At 36.4% G+C, this 26,183-nt stretch overlaps 1 protein-coding gene across 1 annotated transcript; it reads right to left on the reverse strand.

The window, feature by feature from the left end:
- Positions 1–25,636, reverse strand: LOC113073056 (semaphorin-3ab). The gene is made up of 17 exons (XM_026245934.1): positions 24,844–25,636; positions 16,471–16,631; positions 14,854–14,916; positions 11,728–11,847; positions 11,395–11,488; positions 10,058–10,177; positions 9,548–9,690; positions 7,873–7,987; positions 7,698–7,767; positions 7,399–7,543; positions 7,076–7,295; positions 6,893–6,984; positions 6,633–6,674; positions 4,877–5,034; positions 3,434–3,501; positions 2,968–3,113; positions 1–2,433 (listed from the first exon to the last, which is right to left on the reverse strand). The coding sequence occupies exons 1-17, from the start codon at positions 24,956–24,958 to the stop codon at positions 1,963–1,965; spliced, it is 2,343 nt and encodes a 780-aa protein (XP_026101719.1). The 5' UTR covers positions 24,959–25,636; the 3' UTR covers positions 1–1,962.
- Positions 25,637–26,183: the final 547 nt, after the last annotated feature.

The raw sequence follows: 26,183 nt of genomic DNA on the forward strand, positions 1-26,183 counted from the left end.
TTCTTTAGAAGAGACATTTATTTGAACAGCAGAATGCATGCCAGAAATGAATAATTTACAGCAGCATTTTCATGTCTTTGTCCCTCATTTCCAGTTCAGGGGATTACCTGAAAAAAGTCGAAGCAAGGCATTTGTCCTTTTCTGCCCAAAGTCCATCTAAACAGGGCAACCAAGTTCAAGTGCTGTTGAGTTTTGCATTTGAAATCCTTTCATTTAAAACGGTTTCCTGTTGGTTGTATAATTAGCTACAAAGGGAGATATTTTTTCAGGCAGAAATTATGCCTGTCAATAACACCATCTGTCATTATTAGCAGAATATTTTTCAGCACCACCTGGAATCCAACGCCAGACAAATCACTCATAAACAAGAGCAGCTACTGTAAACGAGTATAGAAATGAGTGGTGCTGTAAATTCACATGCAGTTTGTACACAGAGGCGTATATTTTGGGCCATTTTTTCATAAACAGTCTGTATGTTCACAGCTACATTCAGATATACTTGTGCTGTAGGTCTGAGTGTGTGTGTGGCTTTAACAAAAAAGGAACAAAAAACAACTTGATGAAACTAATTCAGTGGGAGAAGTGAGTCTCTGAGTCCTGTCCCAGCTGTTCTAGCTCTGGTTCCAGCAGTTCCGGTCACACAGCTGTCCTTTCCTCAGCCTCAGGGACAGGCTCGGAATATTATATAACAGTTGTAAATTTGTCCTCCATTGCCCTCTCATAAAGTCAAGAGAAAATCTAAATCTTCCCCATTTACTCTTTCAATACATGCTTCTGGTCTTATTTCATGCTTCATGATTGAGTCCATAAGGTATTTCAAGTAAAGTAGAAAGAAATAGTCTGTTTTCGTAATCTCTCTTAAAAAAATGTAATAATTGGATCTTTGAGATTTATATATTTAACATCTCTGAGATTATGTATATAGAGAGCAGGGACAGGAAAGGTCAGTCCTGAAGTGCCATCTGTTATGTTTGTGTGTGTTTTTTTTTTTCAAATTAAAAGTATTTATTTATTTTTTTTACTTGTAGTGAAAACCAGTATTTTCCCAAGTATGTGTGACAAACATAACAACATGATGGCAATACCCCTTAATAAACGCCATCGTATTTCACATACTCGACCACAATCCTTTTATATAAACGCGAATGTGAACATAGACAAAATCATGTCAACAAATAACTTAAATGTGAAGGGAAAAAAAAATAGTGGAAAGGGCTTGTTTACCCTCACGGTGCAGTGGTTTACAACTAATAATAAAATTAATCTATTATGAAATATTTTAGATATACTCTGGCAAGGTACAAAATTAAATAGAAATCTAAAGAAAATAGTAGAAAATATTTTTTGTTATTTTTTTCCTCGTCAAGAAGAGCTTATTCAGAGGAACAACACAGTTCCATTAATGGATTTGTCGAGGCGTTGCTTTTGCAGCAGATGAACATAGAAAACACAAGGAGGAAGATAGAAAGATGGAAAAAGAAAGAAGAATAAAACCTAATGAACAATTCCTCAATTAATGGATATGTACATAAACAGATGGGCCTACTATTTCGAAACAAAGATATACAGTACAGTATATGTTAAGGTCAACACACTCTATACACATAATATTATAGACAAGTTTATTACCCAGAATGCACTGTGCTTCAGCTAAATGGAGGTTAAATGGTGGTCTTTTAGCATCCATGTTTTGTCCCTCATAAAATGAAAGACTGAAACCTGTCTCACAGTATATTATTGTATTTATGTTGTTTTTACAGGTATTTCAGTTTCTGTTTGCATCTTGTGTCCCGTTAAGTCCTCTCAGAGTTAGAGTCTCAATATGCGTGAATGAAGATGTGCTCTGGTTCATAAGTTAATCTCTTCCACACACTACAGGAAGTGGAATTCCGTTCTTCCTGTCTCCAGTCTCAAATAGAAGTCTGTTGGATTTCCTCATCCTTTTTTTATGTCGAGTCTATGTCACACGCTACGGGGCGCCCGCTGCATCTCGTGGGTCCTGCGATTGCGTCCTTTCTTGTTTTCCTGAAGCAGCTTCCACTTACTGGTGTGTGATTGGCTGGGGTGGATTAGCTGGCTGGCGTGTGATTGGCTGGCGTGCAGCAGATTGGCTTTCTGTCTACGCTGTTTCCGTTCTCTTTTCCAAACCTGCTCGCAGAGCTGGTCGACGCTGTTTGGGCTCGGTGGGTTGATGAGGGACAGGAAGTCACGGTACCACATCTTGCCGTTGGCCTGGTCGTTGCTGTCGGCCGTGTCTCGGTGCAGGAGGTCATCCAGGTGTTCGGTGGGAATGACGTTGAGCGTGAGGCGGAGGAGGGTCTGGATGAAGCCGTGTTCAACAGCATGGCAGTAATACACACCCGAGTCCTTCTGATGGAGGGTTCGGATCAACAGACCCTGTTCTGTGCCCAACACCCGCTCATCTGACTTTATCTAAACAAAAACATGTAGACATGCAGATCAGATCACATGCTCTGAGTACTGTAAACATTATTGACAGCAGTTACAGTATTATTGGCTACGTTCACCATATAAACCAATTAAAAAAAATAATAATAATATATATATATATATATATATATATATATATATATATATATATATATATATATTATATAGAATATATATAATGCAGTTCAGAAATAATTTTATGATACCAATCACACATCTTAATGAATTGATGAAAGATTGATGCAAGGCTTGCATGAATTATGACCTGATATTTAACACTGCAAATATCAAATTCTTTCCATTCAATATCCATTCTTAAATCTTGCTGGAGATCGTGATCATGAAGTCTAAGAAACTCGACATATGTGCTGCTCAACTGCTGCTGTCATTTAGGTAAAAGAGGCACAGACCAAATACTAAGAAATGTAACATGGTAATTATTCAATTCAACTTCTTACTTGTTATGCTGATAACTAGTGGTCTTTTGGTCTCCACTGCATACACAACAGAACATACCTCTTGTTTGCGGTCCTCTCCGTGTCTCTGAAACTGCCAGTAAATAAGGGCACGCTGGGATTTAGGACTGCACTCCAGAAAAGAGCTGCTGTTTTCAACCCCATACACTGTCTTATCCTGCAAGCCGTTCTCTCCGTCTGCCTCATCTGCTCACACAGACAGTGAAACAACAGAGAAAGAAGTGAGAACTCTTGATCCTGATACAGACAAACTAGACATCCAACAGTGAGAATACAAACTGATAGTTCAGACCATATGCTATCACACTAGCAAAGTAACACCCAGCATGTCTATATCACAACTCTGTTTGTTTCAGGTCTATAGAGATCCAAGCCAAGGCCAAGAGAGACCCCAAAAAATACTAAATAAAAATTATGGAGTGGATAGAAATGTGTAATCATTAACCCAAACTTCATAGTGTGTTTCTGCACCTAGTAAACAAGTTTTGTGATTGCACCAGTATTACCGTGATGCTGCAGATCCGAACATTGAGTCAGAGGGTCTCCGTTCCTTATATCCTGACGCCTCGTTCTCCTGCGAACGTACAACACACACAGCAGAGAATTATAAAGAGACCACCGAAACTCACAAATCCACTCTTACACACATCTGTCCCACGGAAAATCTCTTACTTTGTTAAATAAATCAATCACAGCTCCACGTAAGCATAAGTGTGTCTGAAATAGAACCCGTTTTAGCTCTGGGCTGTTTAGTCTCTAACCTTTATGAAAAGACGTATCATACAACACATGTCCTGAGAAATCTTGTCCTGAATGCACCTTTGAGGCAATTCTGTAATGCTGGCAATATGTGAGGCCTTTTCAGCACTAGTAGCACACAAAGAACCTCTCTGAGAACCTCATCCACAAGCATATTCCTTTCTCCTGGAACAAGACATGGACTGTAAACATGAGACCTGTTCTGTTCTTGTTTTTGAAATTGAAGATGAAGTATAAAGTAGTGGTATGTTTGCTTTTCACGGCCCGCAGGAGATGAGTTTAAATAGTGGAAACGATAGTGGTGCTTCTAAGTGCTACAAAGGACAGTTGGGAAATCCAATTAGATTATGATGGACACTTCAAATAAGGTCAAGAACTCAAAGATGGAATGACAGCATTTTGAAGTGCTTTCAAAACGTCTAATGTTCTTTCTGTGACGTATATAATAGAAAACTGACATTAAAGGGATAGTTCACCCCAAGATTAAAATCTTTTTCAGACATTTTGTTCCAAAACTAACTTTCTTCCATCCGGGAAGACTTGGAATGTTATGCAGAAGTAATACAAATGTTTTTTTTTTCTGGTATTTCTTATGTACTTCTTTTTTTGAGAGCCCTTAGTCAATGTGTATATGTTTTTATTATGTAAAGAAAAGAGCAGCTTAAACATTTTACTAAACTTTTTTTTTTTTTTTTTTTCATGGAAGAAAGATACAGGTTTGTAGGAATGTGGCTAAGTCAATGATCATTTTAATTGTGTTGGTAATTTTTGTTAACTATCATTTTTGTTATTGAAAAAAACAAAAAGAAAAAAAGAAGCACATGACAAAACTAATATTAAAATAAAAGCCAATTCAAAATATCAATAAATACTTTAGCAGTAAAAAATTAATACTGTTAGTCAACTACTCCTTGCAGTGTTGCATGTTACAGCCTAAAAAATAGCAATGCTATTACAGTGAGCCCATTTAAATTACATTTAAATTACTCTCCGACTAAAAATTCATTAAATTCATCACCTTGATCTAGTTCAAATAAGAATAAAAAAAAATATTCTGGCCATTTTTTATGTATATTTGCAAATCTGAAAGGAATTCAAAGCCCTTTGTCGAGAGAGAGAGAAAAAGCAAAGTTCATGGAACATCTTCATCTTAGATCAACATTGCAGTATTTCTGCATTCCTCAGTGTACCTCTTAGCAGTTGGAAAGTATCGGGAACACTGTGAGCCGTCCCAGGCGCAGTAAGGATCACGCGCCAGACAGCACTCAGCGCAGGCCTTCCCGTACACATCACAGCGATGCAGCGGCATTTGAGAAACCCCAACGGTGGATCCCAGATAGAGCTGTTGCTGAAAGATAGAGCAGAGAGATTGGGACTTCCTTAAAACAACAATGCCAAAGTTTTGATGGCCTGTGCTCTGGTGTGATTACGCAGCTGTTTAATTATGTATCCCTTCAGATATCCTCAGTGTCTGCTTGATTATTCACACAATCTAAAAGAGAGCTCACGCTGCAGTCCTGAGTGTAAAACTAGCTGGTGTGTGTGTGGCCTCTAATGGCTGTACCTCATGTTGCCGTGTTGTGTGAGTGACTGTGACAGCAGCCCCTGCTCTGCGTAATGCAGCTGGAGGCCAAGCAAAGTGTGTGTGTAATCCCAGCCCAAGAGTAAGAGATGTGTTTTTTTTTTTTTTTTTGGTACATGATAAATAAATGACAATTTCCCCACAAAACACCCAGTGCTTACTTGGCTGGCCAGTTCATGCTTTTTCAAAAAGCTCACATGCTAGGCTAGTTCTGCACTCACGGAGATCACCTGTTATTGGATCTTATTGTGAGTGAATGTTTGCATTAAATTTAGGATAATAGAAGTTTTACATAACTTAAAACCTGAGAGGTTAAGGTTCTCCCTTAGAGGCTCCTTGAGGAGATTTGACAAAACTTGGAACCCCTTGCTTTCCATCATAGATTCTATAAATATTATTCCTGATGAGTGAAATGTTTATGTCCTTTGGACATACAGTGTAACTAACAACAATGCTACTTATTATTTATTTATTATTATTATTATTATTATTATTTTGTATTTATTTATTTTTCTTCTTCTTGTTTGTTATCTAGGAGTGGGGGGCGTCAGGGTCTGGGACCCCATGTAGGGGACAGGGATAGTGTTATGTTGGAAGTGTGGGGGGGGGGGAACTGGAAAAAAATGTGAGCACTGTTGTATATTTATAGGTGCTGTTTCTTATTGTGTGCATCCTGTATTTTGGTGCTTAATAAACATATTTAAAAAAAAAATATTTACAATCAATTAGAGCTACATATCTGCAAACAGTCTTCTAGTGACCCACATTCTAACATAAAAAGCATGTTAGAATGTGTTAAGCTGAATTATTTCAACTTTTCCGGGTCTGAGAGACCCGGGTTCGAATCCACTGTGAGACACCAATGTGTCCCTGAGCAAGACGCAACACCTAGTTGCTCCAGAGGCGTGCAACCTCTGACATATATAGCAATTGTAAGTCGCTTTTGGATAAAAGCACCAGCTCAATGTGCTTATATATTAAAAATGTTATTTAATCTTGTGATTTTAAAGCTGAATTTCCAGCAGCCATTACTCGAGTCTTCAGTGTCATATGATCCTCCACGAAGCATATTCAGTAATAGAATAGAATCATTTGGATTAAGCAACGATGATAAAAACAAATACACCTGTTGTGAATTTTTTGTCCACTTGCATACAAATATTAGTGAATGAGACCCATTGTGTTCTATAAAGAATTAGGCCTATTTCGCTATTTTAGATTCTTCTTTTCCCTGCACTTCACTCATTAAACCAATTATGTTCTTCAGACTTGCCTAATGGAATCCTGTTCAATGCAGAACTGCTTTCACCGCCTTTATTGCATTAAAATCAAGATCAATTGTTTGAAGTTCTAATAATACTTACTTGCTTTGTGGAGAGTTCCATCGCAGTAATAGCTGTTGGCTCCTGTGAAAAAATAAATACATATTTTTTTTTAAATAATATTACTAAATATTCCTCAGTCTGAAAAACGGAAAAAGAATTAAACCTAAAACATAATGCCTTTGAGGTATTTTAGTAGAAAAATTCAACAGTATATAATCTGCACTAAATAGTTTTCAATAAAAAATCCTACTAATGTACCGATTAGGAATAAATGAGTATAATAAGCTCTATAAACCCACTCTGAACACAGTCATCTCTTCCAACAGGACTTCTTCAAGGTCATGCCATGTTCCTCTGGGGATGGAAACCACCTTAAGAACTGTGCCCATGTCTATGGTAGAAGAATGACATGATTGACTTACTAAAAATCATGTTAATCACATTATTTAAAAAAAAAAAAACAACAACTTTATTCTACTCACCAGTGCCAATAAACATAACATCATACTGGCCGTCCTCTGCCTCCACCCGGTCCACCACTATCTGAGTAAACTGATAGTCGACATCGGTTTTAATTATGATTGGACGGTTGTTGATGGGGAACACTGGGTTGTACATGGCCGGATGGCTTCTGGCAAAAGTGATAACGTCATCAGGAAAGTCCTTTGTTGATTCAAAACCATCAAACGTTTTGCTGGGGCACTGTCAACATCCAGGAGAACATGTGTTCAAATCCAAGCAGGCAAGGCATTTTAATTTAAAAAGTAAAATGTACAGAGGCATCAGCACTGATTGGCTGTCTTACCGTGCCAGGTCTTGGATATGGCACTCTACCCAAAAACGGTACCCATTGGTAGTTGGGTCCATCTCGGTGGGCATAGGGGCCCAGAAACACCCTCCTGATATCTGCCATACCGTACATACACACCGCTGAGCCCTTAAAGATGTTACTGTAAACCCGAGGAACAGCGGTTATGAGTTATTTGACAGCTTCGCCATGAGGGACTTGAGACACAATTAACAAGCTTTGAATACAAAAAGACAGGATAAGCATCCAGGCTTGGTGGGGAAAGGGAATTTGGTGTAAATTGGATGTTTTAATACCTGGAGGTTGTGAAAACAGCATAGATAATAGGGTTTTTGGGATCCTTGGAGCTCATGAGAAAAACATCCTCTGAAAATGAACAATTTTTTTTTTTTAGTGAGTGGACAGCCAAATATGTCAAATCACAAAAATAGCGCAAAATCTGAAGGTATCGTCATAGCATGGGTCACTTACGTAGTTCATCAAAGTGTGTGTCGATGCCGTTCAGGCCAGGAACGGAGCAGATTAAACGGGCCTTCAAAAAGGTGGTCCATTTGTTCACCAAACTCCTGTGGCCTCCAAAATCATTCTGTCAGGAACAAATTAAAATTTACTTGTATCATTTTACTTAATATTTACTTTAGACAAGCCAGTGTGTAAGATAATTTAATTAGAAATATGTTAAGCTATAACAATAAAAAAAAAAAAAAAAAAAAAAAAAAAGTTTGTCAATGCAAACTCTAAATTTTGACTTGACATCTGCATTTAAAAAAAAAGGTAAAAAAGTTTAAATATTTATAAACTATTGTGGGTGAACATTTAACTTCCCAGAATACCATCTGTATGGTAAAAATTTAAACAGAGTTGTAAATAAAGACAATTCATTTCGGAGGCACAAACAAAACCTTCTTTCCAATTCTAAATGTGATTAAAGGCATATTTATTTTATAATGTAAAGACCTTCTCTTTAAAAATAAATTAATAATTTTAAAAAGTCTATTTTCCACCCTGTGTGTGTATACACTTTTCAAAACTTTTACATGTATGCTACAGTATCACAGAATCATGAAAAAAAGAATTCTGAGACATTCACATAGTTGAAAATCAGCTTTGCACTGACTTATGTATTCGATTCTATTTCAATTTTTTTTTTTTTAAATGAGTCATTTTGACAGCTTGGTTTCAATAAAAGCTGTTTTAGGGTTAACAGAAGCTTTTACAGCTGAAACTTACAGTGTGTTTTTATAGTACAATGACCTCTTACATGTCAAAAGATCAAGGAAAAAAAGTATTTCTCATTGCATGACCCCTTTAAGGTAAATGCACTAAAACATAAAATTCCCAAAACAATAACTCCAGTAATCTTTTGAACAGACAGTGTTTATGTATAGGGTATAATAATTGATGATTCATTCATTTTAAAGAGGTGTGTGCATTTGTATAAACACACACACACACACACACACACACACACACACACACACACACACACGTGTCTTCAATCAGGTTTTACATGAAAAAATAAAAAAACCCTGGCATGAGAAACAACAGAGCAATATAAACAAACAGTCTGCTTTGCTGTTGATTGATCAGCTCTAATTAGCAAGGCGGTTAAATGAGTTGCATAAACTAAACATACACTCGGCATAATAAGACGATTGTCTGTGCTGGAGGATTCCAGTCATACCGGAATACCGAGCGAGCTGTAAATTGAGAACACCTTTCTACCTCTTCAAGCTGTAGACTCACACTTGAGCTGAGCAAGTCTGCCAAAGTCTCACATTTTCTCCACAGAGGAGTCTTTGTTCTCTCGGCTGATGGCTCCTTTGACATTTTAGGCATCTCTTAAGTTTCACGGTCGGGGGTAAGAGCAAGGCCACAAAACAGAGGTGAAGCCAAATGCAAAAACACTGGCTGGGCCTTACTGCTGCCTGTATCAACCACCATCAGGAGGAGTAGAATGGGGTGATGTTGTGTGTATACATTACCATGATAAAGAAAAATCACAAATGAAGACTGAATATACAAGAAGACTGAATGGAAGCAGTCTCTTAAAGCATTTTTCAGAGAAAAGAGTCCTGAACTGTGCTCAAATTTGCCATGTATTTGTAGTCCTTTTGGTGTATGCATGTGTGAAGAGTATCTGTACCTTGCACAACTGTCCGATTCTGGCGTGTGTGGCTTTGCTGATCTGCTCTCCATCAATAGCGTTCTCTCTAAAGAACAGATAGATCTTGTCGTCTTCAGGGTTGTCGCTCTCTGGGATGAGATGCACGCTGATAAATCTGGGATCTGAAAGGCCAACAAACAGCACATTAATAAAAAATACATAATACATGATTTAGCCAAAAATATTGTGGACCAATAACTTTAATAGCAAAGGTACTGACCATTTCAGATTTTCTGATTTTGAAGATGAATTTTTCATATAGTTGAATGGGTCTGACGCTCTACTTTTCGTGTGTATATGTGTGTGTGTTCATCTTAATGAGATGCAAATTGTGTATAGCCTTTACGATTATGATTACGATGTTTACGATGTTGTGAGCCAGCTCTAAACAGACAGTTTTTCATCTCCTTACTGTGTCACCAGCTCACATTGACCTAATATATATACATTATCGTGAATAATGAGTGCAAATATGTATTTGTGTCTCACCATTTAGCCATCTGGAGTCATGCTGCTCTGTTCTGATTGGATGGTGCTTGCCTAGCGTTCGGAAAATAGCAAAGTCCCGGCCCATGAAGTCAGCTGATGTCCCAGCATAAAGTTCCCCATCTGATGATCAAAACACAAATTAAAACTCATTTAAGATGGTTAATGTGTGTTCAATATGGATGGCGAGAATGAAACGTCAGGAGACAGGACGAACTATTCCAATATATTTATATTTAAAGTTTAATCACGGCTCAGGTGAGGACTCAAAGAGGTGTGAGAGTCAACACTCACAGGCAATTTCACGCTCAAGGAAGGCGTGAGAGAACGGGACTGTGTGTGTGTCATAAGTGACCTTTAATCTGAGATGAGAGATTTAACAGTAGAACGCTCTGCAGGTAGAGCACAAAATCAGAGGAACAGTCTGCACTGGTCATCCTCAAAGAGCTCAGTAATCAAGGGTGATGAGTTTCCATTCAGAGCACATAAACGGAAGCAAAACACAGTCTTGTTACGCACTGCTACACACCAAATATAAAGACCTGTATTATTACCTCTAACCAGATCTGCTTTATGTTCTGTTTATAGTTTCATTAATTTCTCAGAGTGACAAACAAAGCAGTTCAGTGAAGTGCAACAACTGCTGTTGAGAAGACAAACATATGCTCCGTCTCTGCGTAATAATATTATCAGCACAACAATTTGAGTCAAAATGAATAAAATGAATTGAATTTATTTGTTTATTTAGTATTTTATCATTATTCCTATTATAATAAAAATTGTGAATTTTTTAATACTTATAAGTTTATTTGTATTATATTATATTATATTATATATTGCAATTTGTGCTTCTAGTTAGATGCTTTCGAATTTCATTTTGTGAAACCCTACACAAGGGTTTGTACTGTATCCTACACCCATGTGTAGTTTGACTCCTAACACTAAGGTTGTGGGTTCGAGGCTCAGGCCGGCAATACTTAGATGCCCTTGAGCAAGGAACCGAACCATCAACTGCTCCCCGGGTGCCGCAGCATAAATGGCTGCCCACTGCTCCGGGTGAGTGTTCATGATTTGTGTGTGTTCACTGATGTGTGTGTGTGCACTTCTGATGAGTTAAATGCAGAGCAAGTATGGGTCTGAGTATGGGTCACCATACTTGGCTGTATGTAACTTCACTTTTTCAAAAATGTGAAGCCAAGAAAGTTTTTTAAATTATTATTATTATTTGTTATAAAATGCATCTATCTTCACAAACCCCAAGAATTACATTTGACAGGTAGGTTTACAGTAAATTTAAATATGAACCAGGAAATCAATCGTTCATATTCAGCATCACTCACCGATCAGCATGGAAGCAGTCAGGAGTTTGGGGTCATAGGGACTCTTTCCACGGCCATTCTCAAAGTTTGACGACCCTAGCCGAAAGATGTTGTCCTTGATAGAAATGAGCACAAAATCAATCTTTGTGCAAATGACAAAACACATTGAAACAATTAAGAAAATTTCCATTGCATTTTAAGGCTACACAATGATTTGCAAATGTTTTTGCATAATGTTTAGGTCTTATCTGAGAGACCAAAGCCTCTAAATAATCAAAAGTGACATAACAATAATTTGATCGAATAGAACAGCCTATAAACTTTTAAAGAATAACTGATGAGGGATGTATTTACCTCCGGGCGTTTGCCCACTTCCACATAAGCACAGACGGGATGGAAGGCTCCTGTTCCACACACATACAAGTGCGTCTGATTGAACGGCTGCAGAACCTTTATGAAGTTGGAGCACTCCTTCTGCAGAGAAAGAGAACAAAACAACATCAATTTATGAACAGAAACATAGCATTTATAGTGATGTAGCCAATATTTTACCAACAGAAACTTCCAAAACAAAACCTTGAACTTAACAGAGAGAAAAGCAAACCACATCAGTGGTGCATCGATATTTCCCGATTCACAGTCGTCACTGTGTTCTCAGATAAATAAACACTTCCCATCTGTGTCAACAAATGCTGACAGACACCGCTTATCACCCACACACACGCATACAGTGGCCCCAGAAAGTATTTGGACACACTTAAAAATGTCTGAATGCCAACCAGATAAAAATAATAATAATAATAATAATTAGGTAGCAAAATGTAAAAACAAGTGGCATGCAATAAAAAATATGATCTGTAAAATAAAATAAAATTGAATCCATTAAAATATTTTAATTTAATTTAGCAAGGATGCATTAAACTGATCAAAAGTGAAAAAATAAATAAATAAATACTTAGCGTTTTAACTGTTTTTAACATTGATAATCAGTTTTTTGAGCAGGTAATTAACATATTAGAATGATTTCTGAAAGATCATGTGACACTGAGTAATGATGCTGAAAATTCAGCTTTACTATCACATGAATTAATTACACACACACACAAACACACATATATATATTTTTTTGTGTGTTCCTGTAGCTCAACTGGTGCACATTGCGTTAGCAAGTGCAAGGTCGGCGATTCGAATCCCAGGGAACACATGATAGTAGAAAATTGTTACCCTGAATGCAATGTAAGTCACTTTGGATAAAAGTGTCTGCTAAATGCATTAATTTAATTTACAAATTATGGACCCTAAGCTTTTGAACAGTAGAGAAGATGGATGAAATATTTGTTTTATTTTCTTGTTTTGACCAGTTTATGGAACATAGTTAATGTGATGACAAATCCTGTGATTAGGACACCTGCGTGAACCTGAGGGGAACTTGCTTCATATATTCATCAATAATTACCCTTACATTATCACCTCCATAAGTTTATTTTATTTATTTATTTATTTATTTATTTATTGATATCCTCAGATTGTAATTCTGTAATCTGTGGACTGACCCAATCATTCCATGTTCTTTACTATTGCATAATTCCTCTGTTTATTGTGGCTAATGTATGTCATTTCTGTGTGCATTAAACTCCTGTAGCAGAACTCCACATGCAGCGGCACAGCTGACCAACATGAGCTCACAAAGCTCTTTTTTAAAAGGAAAATATTACAACAGCTGGAGTTGTTTTCAGCCGGGTGTTTAGTGCATTAACAGGGAAATCCTGTTATGGGCGTCCATAGCTCCCCAGTGGCCTGTTCTCTCAGGGTTAGTGTGTGTGTGTGTGTGTGTGTGTGTGTGTGTTTGTGTTTGTCTGAGCAGGGATTTTTCCTATGGAAATGTGCATGTGTATGTTCAGAAGCTCCTCAGTTGTGTTAAAATCACATGACTGAGCAAGTCTCATCTGGAAGGGACTGAAGTGACTCATCTAATGTGGAAAAGGTTAACAAAAAACTATGACAACATATAATATGTGACTCAAAGATTTGGCTTTTTCTACTCCGTCAATATTGACTGACTGATACTTTAGACATAGCTGAATTTCTCCAACCTCCTATCCCAACATAACATACCTTGATAATTATATGTAACTTATTTGTACAGTGATTTCTCTCAGCAAGCATTTGTTAATTGCATGACTCATACTTAATTTAAACTGACATTTTTTGTCTTTTAAGGACAAAAACGCATGGTTTTAATTAAAGTTTAAGTTCTCCACACAACGTGCTGCTTTGTCCATGCTGTTGACTAAGCGTGCCTGTACTAAACCAAAATAAATTAAAATAAAGTAAAATAAAAACATTTTACATTTCTATATTTATAATATTAAATTTATATATCTATACTTGTCTAATTGAGAAGGGTCTGACTGCAGACATGCACTTGAACTTTCAGACACCATTTTTTTAATCTCTCAACATTTCACAACAGAAACCAGGTGGTTAAGACAAGAAAAAAAGAAACAAAAATTTTTTAACTACTGTACAATGTCACTCACAATCGCCACTTGCCTGTTCCGCTACCTGTGACATCACTTGCAATAGACACAAATGGTGTGTTGCCAATAAAGACAAGACGCAGTAGTGGTTAAATGATTAAACCTAATTTAGTACCATAATGTACAGGGTCCTGCAAGTCACCTGTACGAAAAAAAAAGACCCACAAATTAAGCTATGGCTTTTTCTACAAGGAAAACGCTAAACTAGACACTTTGCGCATTGTGTTCATGTTCTGCAGTTCTGTGGCCACGGATTTGTGGGTCTTTTCTTCCTCCTACAGGTGACTTGCAGGACCCTGTACATCATGGTTCTAAATTAAAATAAATTAAATTATTTTTAATCATTTAACCACAACAGTGTCTCGTCTTTATTGGCAACGCACCATTTGTGTCGATTGCAAGTGACGTCACAGGTAACAGAGAGTGCAAGTGGTGACTGCTAGTGAGGTTGTAATTTTTTTTGTCTTTTCTTTTTTTTTTTGTCTTCACCACCTAGCTACAGTTGTACAATTCTGAGAGATAAAAAAAAAAAGAAAAAAAAAAAAATTAAATTAAAAAACTTTCACTGCTTCTCAAACATTTTGGGTGAGTAAGATTTTATTAAACAGTCTCTTATGCTTACCAAGGCTGCATTTATTTCATTAAAAATTAAATTAAAAAATTATAATATTGGGAAATTCTATTACAAGGTCACATACTCAGTCCGTTCACAGCTACAGATTTTTGTGTAATCATTTACGTAGTTACATCTTGCTGATCTAATCATAAAGTTAGATCATGCATATGTGTACTACACATTGAGACATGAGTGATGAAGCAGAGAGAAGTTGAACAGTACAGACAAACAAGCAGTTCACTGCATCAGTGAGAACTATCCGACAGATCTCAGGGTTGTGGAGAGGATGGGGGAAAAAATTCAAAGCGAAAGAGAAGCACTTACCTGAACATCCTTCCCAGCCCACTTGCATTCATCTCGTCGAGAAGGAGAAGGAGGCCAGGATATCTACCGGTCAGAGAGAGAGAGATAAAGAGAAAGTTAAAGGCGAAAGAATACTGGAAATATTTTGTTGGGAGCTTCTTGTTGTCTAATAAATCTCATAGTCCTACTGTAGCAACCTACTTGTTTTAAGAACTAAATATTATTATATATTATTATATATTAATATTATATACTTTTTTCACTAAATATGGGTTGAAACTATGTACAGCAGCAGTTCGGACTCTAAAATGTATCATAGCAACACGTTTAGCATGACTGCAAAGCAACAAAATGGGATTATTTTAAAGGGGGCTGATTTTTTTCTATACCCAGTGTATACGCCATTCTTTAACACAAATCTGTATAAATCAGTATTAGCTATTGCATTAGCCAAGGTCTAGACACAACTTTCCAGACACGTTGTGTAAAAGAGTGGAAAGAGTAATGGAATTGTATTAGTGGGAAGAACGAGGCTTCTGTGGGACTGCTGTCACAGCGAGTTCCATTCTCCCTGTGGCTGGAGAGAGTTCAATGTGCTGTAATGGAGCTCCTGTCTGATGGCTGCGAACGTGTAAAACTGCACCCTGATCAGATAAGTGCTGGGTGAAACTGTGTTTCCAAGGGACACAAAAAAAAAAAGAGAGAAAGTACTATACAGAACTTGTATAGTAGTTGGTATGGAGGAAGAAAGTGCTACATGTTGCCCTCATTAGACCTCAATTATAAATGTGGCATAGTACAGTATACGCCACTATTCCTGACAATAACTGAATTAGTTGACCAACTTTTTTGTTTTAGAATGGGATGAAATGCCCAATGGAAAATATACGTAATTCAACTCAAGAATGAGAGCATGTTCTGTGTGAACAGCTTCTTACAATGTTACTAAGATAGCTGACTAAAGTATAAGTGATATATATCCTATGTTTCCTCATATGATAACATTTATATTCGCTTTGTTCTTGTTCTGTTATGTTTGCATATAGTTGTATATAGGCAAAAATGGTCTGTGGTTTTGCCCTGGCGCCGTTTGTCTGTAGTTGGCTACGTTTATTTTGTTCATTATTTATCCAGGTGAATGGATAGCAGCTCTTAGCCAGACTCGATGTGATCAGTATGACAGCTGTGCTCTGAAATATTCATACACTTTTTGTTGGAAACAGATCCCCGTGTGTGCTGATGTGTTCGTGTTTGTGTGTACAAGACAGAGAGTGAGGGAACAAGAGAATGAGAGAAAGAGAGAGAGACTGTGTATGTTTAAATAGCAAGTAAAGCTATTATGTATATATATACTTTTATATATCCTCGTGTTTTGTTCCAGTCATTTTGACCCACAAAGGATTTTTCCCCACGAAAATTTAAGTTAATATTACTTTTTTAGACTAAAACCTACTGACTTTGGTTACAGAGGGTTTAACAACATCCCAAAAAAGAGCTGATCATAAGTGAAATATGTTTCACACATCCCCATAACTAGCAGCTTTCATTTGAATGATGTTCCATGTGCAATGCTGATCATCTAATTCATTTTTAGTTATCCTGATTAAATTAAAAGTTGTTCTAACACCCTCGTCTTACCAGATCCATGTCCAGATTGATGTCCACCAAGTTAAAGGACAGCACATGGTCTTTTGCCCCCACAAAGAGCCTTCCTTTCTCTTCGTCCAATAAAAAGGTGTGATAGGCAGAGCTGTTGGGCAATCCGTTAAAAGTGAGCAGGTTGTTAGACTCCAGCATTTCTGTGGGAGAAAAAAGGGAATATAGTTTATCGGATTCATTTGAGAATGGGTAACCTTCAAACTTACAAAACAAAAGCTGATAGAAAAAAAATGCTGAGCTTTCAACTATGGCAGACGATACGTTAAACGTGATGTTTTCCAACCTCATCTTCATTTTTTAGAGTAATATGGTTGAGAGGGAGACAGATAGATGGACCTTGGCTCTGACAGCGAACAGCTCAGCAGGGACCTTAGCTCTGCTCTAGTGTGTGCGAGACAGACGTGTGACTGTGGTTGTGGCAAATATGCAGCTAGGAAAGCTGGCGGTGCTCATAAATTCAAATACAGATATTTGCCTGTGGATTTTTCTTTTGTTTCCTATGTATTTAATTCTGTACAGAGCAAATAGCTGAATGAAGCCAAGCCATAATAAACAAAAGTAACTTACATACAATAATTTCAAGTAGCTTCATAATAGTGATAAGCCACATTTGCTATTTACTTATTTCTTTTCTATAAGAATAGCTTAGCCAAAAACCGTGACTGTCAAGCCACACACAAAAAAAAGCACAATAAAAGAATCAAGTCTTCAGAAGACATGCAGTAGCTTTGTGTGAGGAACAGACTGGAATTTGAGTTATCTTGACATTCGATTGTGCACGCAGAGATGATATCTGAGGGTTACAGAGGATTTGTTTTAGTTGTTGTGCTTTCAAGTCCTTTTTGCAGGACATGTCATGTGTTCACTGTATGGAATAACAAGTTGAACATGATGCCTTACATCTTAAATATACTCTCAGAAAAAAAAAGGCACAAAAGCTGTCACTTGGGTAGTACACTTTTAAAAGATATACCTTTGTACCTTATTTACTAAAGAGTGCATATTATAAAAGCTTCAGCCCCAGTGACAGCTTCCATACCTTTCTTTCTGAGAGTGTACATCTCTTAACTTCTGTTCCACACAAGAAAGAAAGCCATACAGGTCTGGGGGGTAAACAATGGCAGAATTTCTATTTGTGGGTGAAATATCTGCCACTAAGACAAAAAATAAGTAAATGAAATTATTTCAGAGTCAGCATCTAGCATATCTAACTGAAGGTCTCAGTCCATCATTATATGCAACTCTTAGGTTTGTTCTGTAAGTTGGCATGTGGGGTAAAGCCACGTTAAAGAAAACAGAAAATGTGTGACGGGACCAGCCAGCTGTAATTACAGCATTTGTCCTTAAGGGAAGTAAGATTTTCCCTGCCGTCACACTTAAATTGCACTCCAGAGGGACATTAATAGCAGCTGAGAAATATGGAAGTGTTTGGACAATTATTGTAACCTATGAATGTGTGTGTGTTTCAGCTTGTATTCAGTTTTATAACCCAGCAGTATTCATCGTACAAAAGTAAATATAAATACATCTACTTAAATTCAAACACATGATCATGAACTGACTTTTAAGGTTAATACCTACCAAAAATAAATTAATTGATGAATTAAAAATAATAATATCACACACACCTATACATAAACATATACACATACACACATCATTTGCATTTATATTTAATAGATGAGTGAAGGAAAAAATGAAGAGCCTTTCAAAGGGGCCTGATGGGAGGAAGAACAGAAGAGAGGAAAGAGTGAAAGCGGAAAGTGTGAGAAAGCAAAGACAAACCTGTGGAGTGTCACATAGGAGAAGAGAAGAGCAGAAAAAAGAAAGGTTAAGACTAAGGTTGAGATGGCTAGAAAGAGGCCAGTGAGAGAAGAGGAGAAAGAGAGAATGCAAGTGAATCTCTTACTTAGGTTTGGAGTGGCTGTGGTGTTTCCATTTGGCGCCATGACTCAAAAACACTCAGAATGCCTTTTACACACTCAGACACACTAGAAACCCCATGGCATTCATCTCACCATCACTTCAGTGTGCACACTTACTCACTCACAAACAGGCTTTTTTCTAAGACAAAGCTGTTTCTGTTCAAATAAAAATCCTTCCGAAAGCTACACTCGTTTCATTTCAGCCTAAACTTCAAACCTCTGAATAATGACTGTTTACTATTATTTTTGAGAGCTGCATTACAGCTGAATTAAATCTTGTTTGCTTCACTGAATCAGTATTTTCTAACTGTAAAACTGCTTTGTATAAAGCACTATATAAATAAAGGTAACCTGACCCCAAAACAAGAAACTTTTTTTCACTATCACTGTGTTCAATAGGAAAATAAATAAATAAAATGAATTCTGTGAAACTGATTCAAACATGGCAAATGTTTAAAACAAAGCACTATTATTTATGACTGAAAGCATTAGCAAATTAGCCCAACTTTAAACAAAATAAGTGAAATGCACATTAATCAGTTCAATCAAATTACATTTTGTAATATATTAGCAAAAATATATTAACAAAATATATAATACATTTGAATTTTACAATGTATTTGCTTCTTACAAGGCAATATATAAATTATTATATTTAAATATCTTTCAACATAAGCCTATCACTAGCATCCAGTTCAAAGCAATGCATTTCGCAATCAAGTTGACAGTGTATAGGACTTTTATGTTTTGTGTTTTACATATATTTCAGTTACTGTGAGGAAATGAACTGTACAACGTTCAACCAGTGTTTCCTCTGAGCTTTATGTCTTACAAACATCTCCTAAATTATGTCCTAAATTATTTCAAGAGGAAATTAACTACACTTGATTACTGTCAAAAGCATTGCAACAAATAGTCTGTGTACAATAAATGTCTGTGAGCATTCTGAAACAATGCTGCTTTCTTTGTTATGATTGTGTGTCTTCATCAAAACAACAAATCAATCGGCAATTTTTTTTACAGTCAAATAGGTGAAAACAAAGCATCTGTTATGATCCAGACGGTTGCCAGGGCATTCCGAGCTCATAAATCAGAAACCCCAGATAGAAAATCTTGTAATTATTACATCATTCTGCTAATTGTGCATGTCTTTGTGAGTGTGCGATCCGATTGAGGTGTGAGAAGTATGTTTAATTGGGCCTGGTAATAAAATATCTAATGAGAACATGAGATGTATGATCTAACTGCCTTGTAAAACAGAGAAAGGTGCTTTTAGAATCAGTAATATCCATTACACACAGAAACATAACTCTGATATAAATCTGAAAAAGTGACTGTTCTTGGCAGGTTTCTCTAGCGACAGTTGCTGTAATTATCATATAGCCCAGAGTTATTTATCTATTAAAGATCATCTGAGAACACCTTCAGGAACAGGTTCTCAGTATCAAAGATTTGAGATGCCAATACACATACCAAATGGTTTTAAAGTTCATTCTGCAAAGATTTAAGCAAAAATGTAAGATTGTGGGCATCAAATGTAAAACTTTAGCATTCGATCACTAGCATCAGAATACTGAAACAAAAACAAAAAACAAAAAAATGCATTTCAGTTCCAGGACAAATTTTTTAACTACTGAGTGTAGGTTTGTTCATGAACTAATAAAAGTAACAGTCTACATGGAATCTGCGGATATATTATTGAAAATGCTGTGATTTGGAAAGAGATCATTTTGATAGCCGTGTTGCTGAATTGAGATGAGAACATGTTGGAAAAGAGACCAGGGCTGTGTTTCCAAAAGCAACGTTACTCATAAAATCATAGAACCATTGCCACCAATGGTGACTGCGATCAACTTTGCTTAGGATGCTTTTGAGAAACACAGCCCAGTTTCAGTACTTAAGAGAAAACGCCACTTCCTAACTTGCTTTAAAAAATAATAATAAATAAAAGCGTAATTTTTTTTTAAACAAATGAATGCTCTTATTTAGTAATGTTGAATTAAAATGATTAAACGTGACAGTAAAAACACTTATAATGCTATTGAACTTTCTATCCATCAAAGAATCCTGAAAATTGTATCAAACTAAAATATTAAGCAGCGTAACTGTTTCCAGAACTGATAAAATCAGAAATGTTTTAGCAAATTGACATATTAGAATGATTTCTGAAGGATCATGTGAAACTAAAAACTAGAGTAATGATGCTAAAAAGTCAGCTTTGCATCAAAGGAATAAATTACTAATTAAAATATATACCCAATAAGGGCATAAGCCATCATTCTAAAAAAAAAATAAAATAAAAAAAATAAAACATTTAAAAATCCTACCAACCTCAAACTTTTAAACAGTAGTGTATCATGGTTCAGCTGAGTCAGTGCAAAAATGTTCTGTGTCAGATTCGAGAACATACGGTGCCCCTGCCTGGCATTGTGGGTAATCTACAGTAGCAGCATGCGGTCACACAGGAGGACATGGCTTTAGACATGCTGCTAATCTGAAGAAGAGCTAGTCTCTGCCTCCTCGAACCACTGAGACCGTCTCTCTGTCTCTTTCCCTCCATCTATTGTGGAAAAACCTCTGAGAGCACAAGCGAGGAGGGGAGGGCAGGTGGAGGCAGAGGAACGGTCCCATCTGAGGCTGATAAAAATAAACTTCCCTACCCTACATACTGCCTGCGCTCTCTGCTCTGCAGGGCACATGTGCGTGTGCGTGCGTGTGTGTGTGTGTGTGGGCAGATGAAACATGAGTGCTATCCACGCACACCTTTTTTCCATTCATCACAGCATGCATGTCCATCTAATCAAATCTGGAGTTCTGATTATTAGCATACCTTATCGTTTGAACTCCTTCCACGGGGTCCAAAGATGATTTTAAAGCAATCACAAACCTGAAATCAAATCTAATACAAATCCCCTCAAGTCGTTTTGCTTTCCAAGGGGGAAAATAAGTATTGCTGCATAAATGTTTTCCATTTCATAGGAATTTGGCAGCGTATTGTTTTAGGTGTGTGTGCTCTAACACTGCGACTTTATAGGATACGGAGAGTTCACATACTGCAAATGCCACCCAACACCAGATTCCTGGCATGTTTGTGGATTAAAAGCTTAATTAAAGTGAAATAAAACTTCTCTCATTCCTTCATGAGATTATAGCTGTCTTAAAACATTCACTTGGATAGTTTTACACCAAAAACATTATTCCACCACACAAATCCACACACACACACATACATTATGTGTGGACTGAAGTAGCCAATCTCTTGATTCTTTGCCACTTATTTGAGACAACATGCAGCTACATACATTATCTCGTTCTTTATGTCTTTCCACACCGGTTAACATTTATGTAAAGGAGATACTTTTAAGCTGCTCCGGGAACTCTCGGCTCAGAGGGGATACCTATACCACACACACACACACACACACCCTCGTTCTTTGGAGATATGGCTATAAGGACTGAAGTTGGGTTGTACATGTAAGGGCCACAATTCTATCCTCACAAATATAGTGAAGTGAAACATATCAAAAACAACTTGTGGAGACATTTAAAGTTGTCCTCGATATTTGAAAGGTTCCTTATTTAGCCAAATCATGTTTTGATTCAAATCTCATAATGTCAGCAGGTTACTGTGAAAGTTAGAGCATACTGTAAATATCATTATCATAGAACAAAAATCATTATGTCTCTGGAAGGTTCTCTAGGGAATTGTGTCTGCTTGTAAATGGCTCAACTTGTCTGGATGATGTTGTGTTGTGTTTCACGTGGTAACATTTAAATCAAAATCAAAATAAAATAAAATAAATGTTTTTGCATAATTTGTATATTTCTACAAATGTAATAGTAAAAAAGTGTCAATTTGTATTGATGCTTCAAGTAAAAATTATGGTTTATGCTAAAAGAAGTTACATTCCATCTTGGTTTTTGGGCACAACAATATGTTTTTCCAACCAAAGGAAGACAAGTTTTTTTTTTTTTTTTTTTTTTTTTTTTAAGCTCTATGTATGTATGTATGTATGTAAGTATGAATGAATGAATTTTTCAGTTTTCTAAAACTTTTTCTTGTTTTAGTTAAATACATTTATAGTAAATCAAAGTATATATAACAAACAAATATATGCTCGCCATGATTAATTGCACACACCCACATGCATTTTAATGAGACTCCAGAAAAAGATGAATTAGCCAGACTGTGGTGACACATGTTCACAGGTGTGTGAGTTTGCTCTGGTGCTTGTGAATATCAGAATCAGTCTTGGCATTTACACTTCTTTCTAGATGCAAAACACAAACATATATTCCCTCTCCATCTCTCTTTGTCTCTTTCTTCATGTGTGTATTCCTGTAGGTGTCAGTGTTTGATACGGTAAACAGCTCCAGTGTGTGTGTGTGTGTGCTGGGGCAGATGAGAGCTCTGGGTACTTCAGGTGCCCCCAGTGTGTGTGCATGCTGGATCGAGGACGTCTGTCACCTGACAGTCACACACCGCGGTTCATATAGAGCTCAGCTTCCACCAGCCAGCTAATGAGGAGCTGTCAGTGCAATTAGAAAGCTGGCAAAGAGAGAAATGGTTCACTTTTATACAGCCATCTGCCCTGACTGTTAAACCTCTCTCTCTCTCTCTCTCTCTGTCTCTTTCTTATTACAAAGGGAGGGTGGAACAAGCTCTCGCATTAAAACACTCGTTCTGTGAATTCGCTTCTGACAGTTCACTTCATCATGAATGCCAATCAGATGGAAAGAGTTGTAATGTTTTAACAAACATGCACAGTTAAAAACTGCCACCTTGTGTTATACAGTCTGCAATTATCATAACACACTCTCTCAAAACACTGGGAATCTTATAAACAATTTACTCTAGCTGAGCAACAAAAGTGGAGGAAAGTACAGGACATTTACATGCAGAGAAGAATACGATAGATCATTGGTCCTTAAGTAATGGGTCGCAATCCAAAAATGGGCAAGTCTGTTCTGATAGAATCAAACACTGCTGTATAAAAATAATAAAATCCATTTGAAGTTATACATACAAAATAAATAGGCTTATCCACATTTCCAATATCTTTTGATGATATTAAACACTGCATATCCAAACAATTTCTGTAATATTATGGTGCAAATTTTGTATAACTTAGCAGATGCCAACATGGAAAGTCTGAATGACATGTTCTCATACTTGAATAAAATACATAAATAAACTGATGCAAAAAAAAAAAAAAAATTATATATATATATATATATATATATATATATATATATATATATATATATATATATATATATATATATATATATATATATATATATATATATATATATATATATATATATATATTTTTTTTTTTTTTTTTTTTTTTTGAAAACAAAAACCGCCATGATAGATCATTTATGATTAACTGATTTAACTATTATTAAGTTAGACTGAAAATGTACAGCATATAAATTAAAAATGAGTTGAGTCTGTATTTTTGGTGTATGAACTGTACATGTAGGTGTTTCAGGGAAACAATGAATGGCAGTTGTTAAACATTCCCACCTGTGCATCCAGACAAACGCATTCAGCCCAAAGGCTCTGCAAATCCACAAACATCTACACATACACATCCCTGATTTAACCTGTGCATGAAACTGAACTTATTACCTGTATCTTGTAGAATTAAACCTAAGTGCTTCCTTCAAAAGTAAAAATGTTAATTAAAGCTCTAAACTGTTCAAAATGATACATGTGGTAACTTAAAAAAAAAAAATGTTTTTTATATGACCAAATCAACCTGAACAGGCACTACAAACAAAAGTAATATTTAAGATTCAGATCAGGTTGAAATTGTAAATAACTACATAGAATCATTTTTTAAGGTTAATTGTTTAAAAATTAAGAAAAAGAAAATGGCATTGTTGATAAAATCTATGATTACGCAATTACACAAAAAAAAAAAAAAAGATTACTGGAGTATGTTTTACAAGAAAATAATATTTCGAAATTTCACATTTAATTAAATGTGTTACTTTGTAATTATTAATTACATTTACTTGCAATTTCTAAGTAAAAATGGTTAAATTCTACTCTAATATTTTTCTATTTCTTTTTTTATCTATAATTTCCCCCCTCAGCACTAGCCAAACACAAAAAAGACAATGTCTCGTTCAGTAACACCACTCTAATATTTTAGTTTTGAATAATGAACACACATATCCATATATATCCGTGACTATCAATATGATGTCCAGCTTCACTTTCATTCTATCAAAAACATCTTTCAAAATGACCAACCATGCATAATTAAACCATGTGATATGAAATATCCCCCTGAAGTAACCAGACCCGCTCAAGAAACCATCTAACTTTACCATCTGCTCTTCTAAGACTCCTCAATCGTTCTGATCAATGTTCCAGAATCCCCATCAGCAGCAGAAGCAGAAGGTGACTGACCTTTATACGAGAGTTTAAGCCGGGGTACGTTGTTCTTGCTCCTCTGTGCATTGGTTCCTCTTTCCGGTGCGCCAAGCGTCCACAGCAGTAGTACAATCCCCCACAGGTAGTCCATGTTCGCCCCGGCTGTGTGCAGTCCAGTGGCCTCTGGTAAACACGGTGTCGTATCAGCAATCCAGTCCTGAATGGAGCAGGTGTGACTGTGTGTTAAATAAGTCACACAACGATCACATCTCTCCTGATGAAGCAGTCACAGCCTCAGGAGAGGACCATGAGTGTCCACACCAATCACTGTCTCACTTTAAAGTGTGTTTCTGTGGTTGTGTATCTCCTAGATGTTGTGTGCTCTTCCTCTCTGACTGTTTTAAAACTCAACTAAAGCTTGGTGAAGCCCTAGGCGCTTCTCTCGCTCTCTCTCTCTCTCTTCGCACAAGCTCAGCACACACGTTCACAGCTCAAGACTGAGAGAGAGCGGAGCCAGCTGAGAAAGACTGTGAGTGAGAGAGAGAGAGAGAGAGAGAGAGCAAAGGGGAGGACTGTTCTTCCAGTGGAGGATCCTCTAGGTAGACTTTTTCCTTCTTTCACATCCCACACACACTGTCAAAGTTGCACTCACTCTACAAGAATCATTCTGACATTGGAGGGCATGTGTGGTGTGGTGTGGAAGATATTTCCTAACCTCACTGTCCTGGTTTCTCAATGTTTATTTTGCTCTATATCTAATGCAAGAACAGAATGTATGTCCTAGTCGGGACATTAGGAAGTTGTCCCTTCCTGTCCATGTCTCGTATGAAAACACCCGTCAAAACTCCACCCTCATTTATTTTTAGCATGTCTCCCCGTGTGAGGTGATATTCAATGTTTAAAGAAAGGCTGGTCGGGGAACTTATAAAGTTAAAGGGATAGTTTATTATTTACTCACTTTCATTTACTCACTTGCATATAGGTCGTTTACACTGACAACCTACAAAAGAACTGCATAAAAAGTATGGTAAAAGTGGACTTTAAAAAAGAAAGAATTTATATATATATATATATATATATATATATATATATATATATATATATATATATATATATATATATATATCATATTTGCATAAAAAATGTAGATCAACTTAAATATAAACATAAAGAAATATATACATAATAAGAATGATTTCTGAAGGATCGTGTGACATTGAAGACTAGAGTAATGACTGCTGAAAATTCAGCTTTGTCATCACAGGAACAGTTACATTTTAAAATGCATTAAATTAGAAAGCATTTATTTAAAATTGTAAATAAATATATAATGTTTTTATAATGGCTGCATTTTTGATCAAAGAAATTAAGCCTTG

The sequence above is a fragment of the Carassius auratus genome, unplaced genomic scaffold (assembly GCF_003368295.1).
Source record: "Carassius auratus strain Wakin unplaced genomic scaffold, ASM336829v1 scaf_tig00011294, whole genome shotgun sequence".
Taxonomy (NCBI): domain Eukaryota; kingdom Metazoa; phylum Chordata; class Actinopteri; order Cypriniformes; family Cyprinidae; genus Carassius; species Carassius auratus.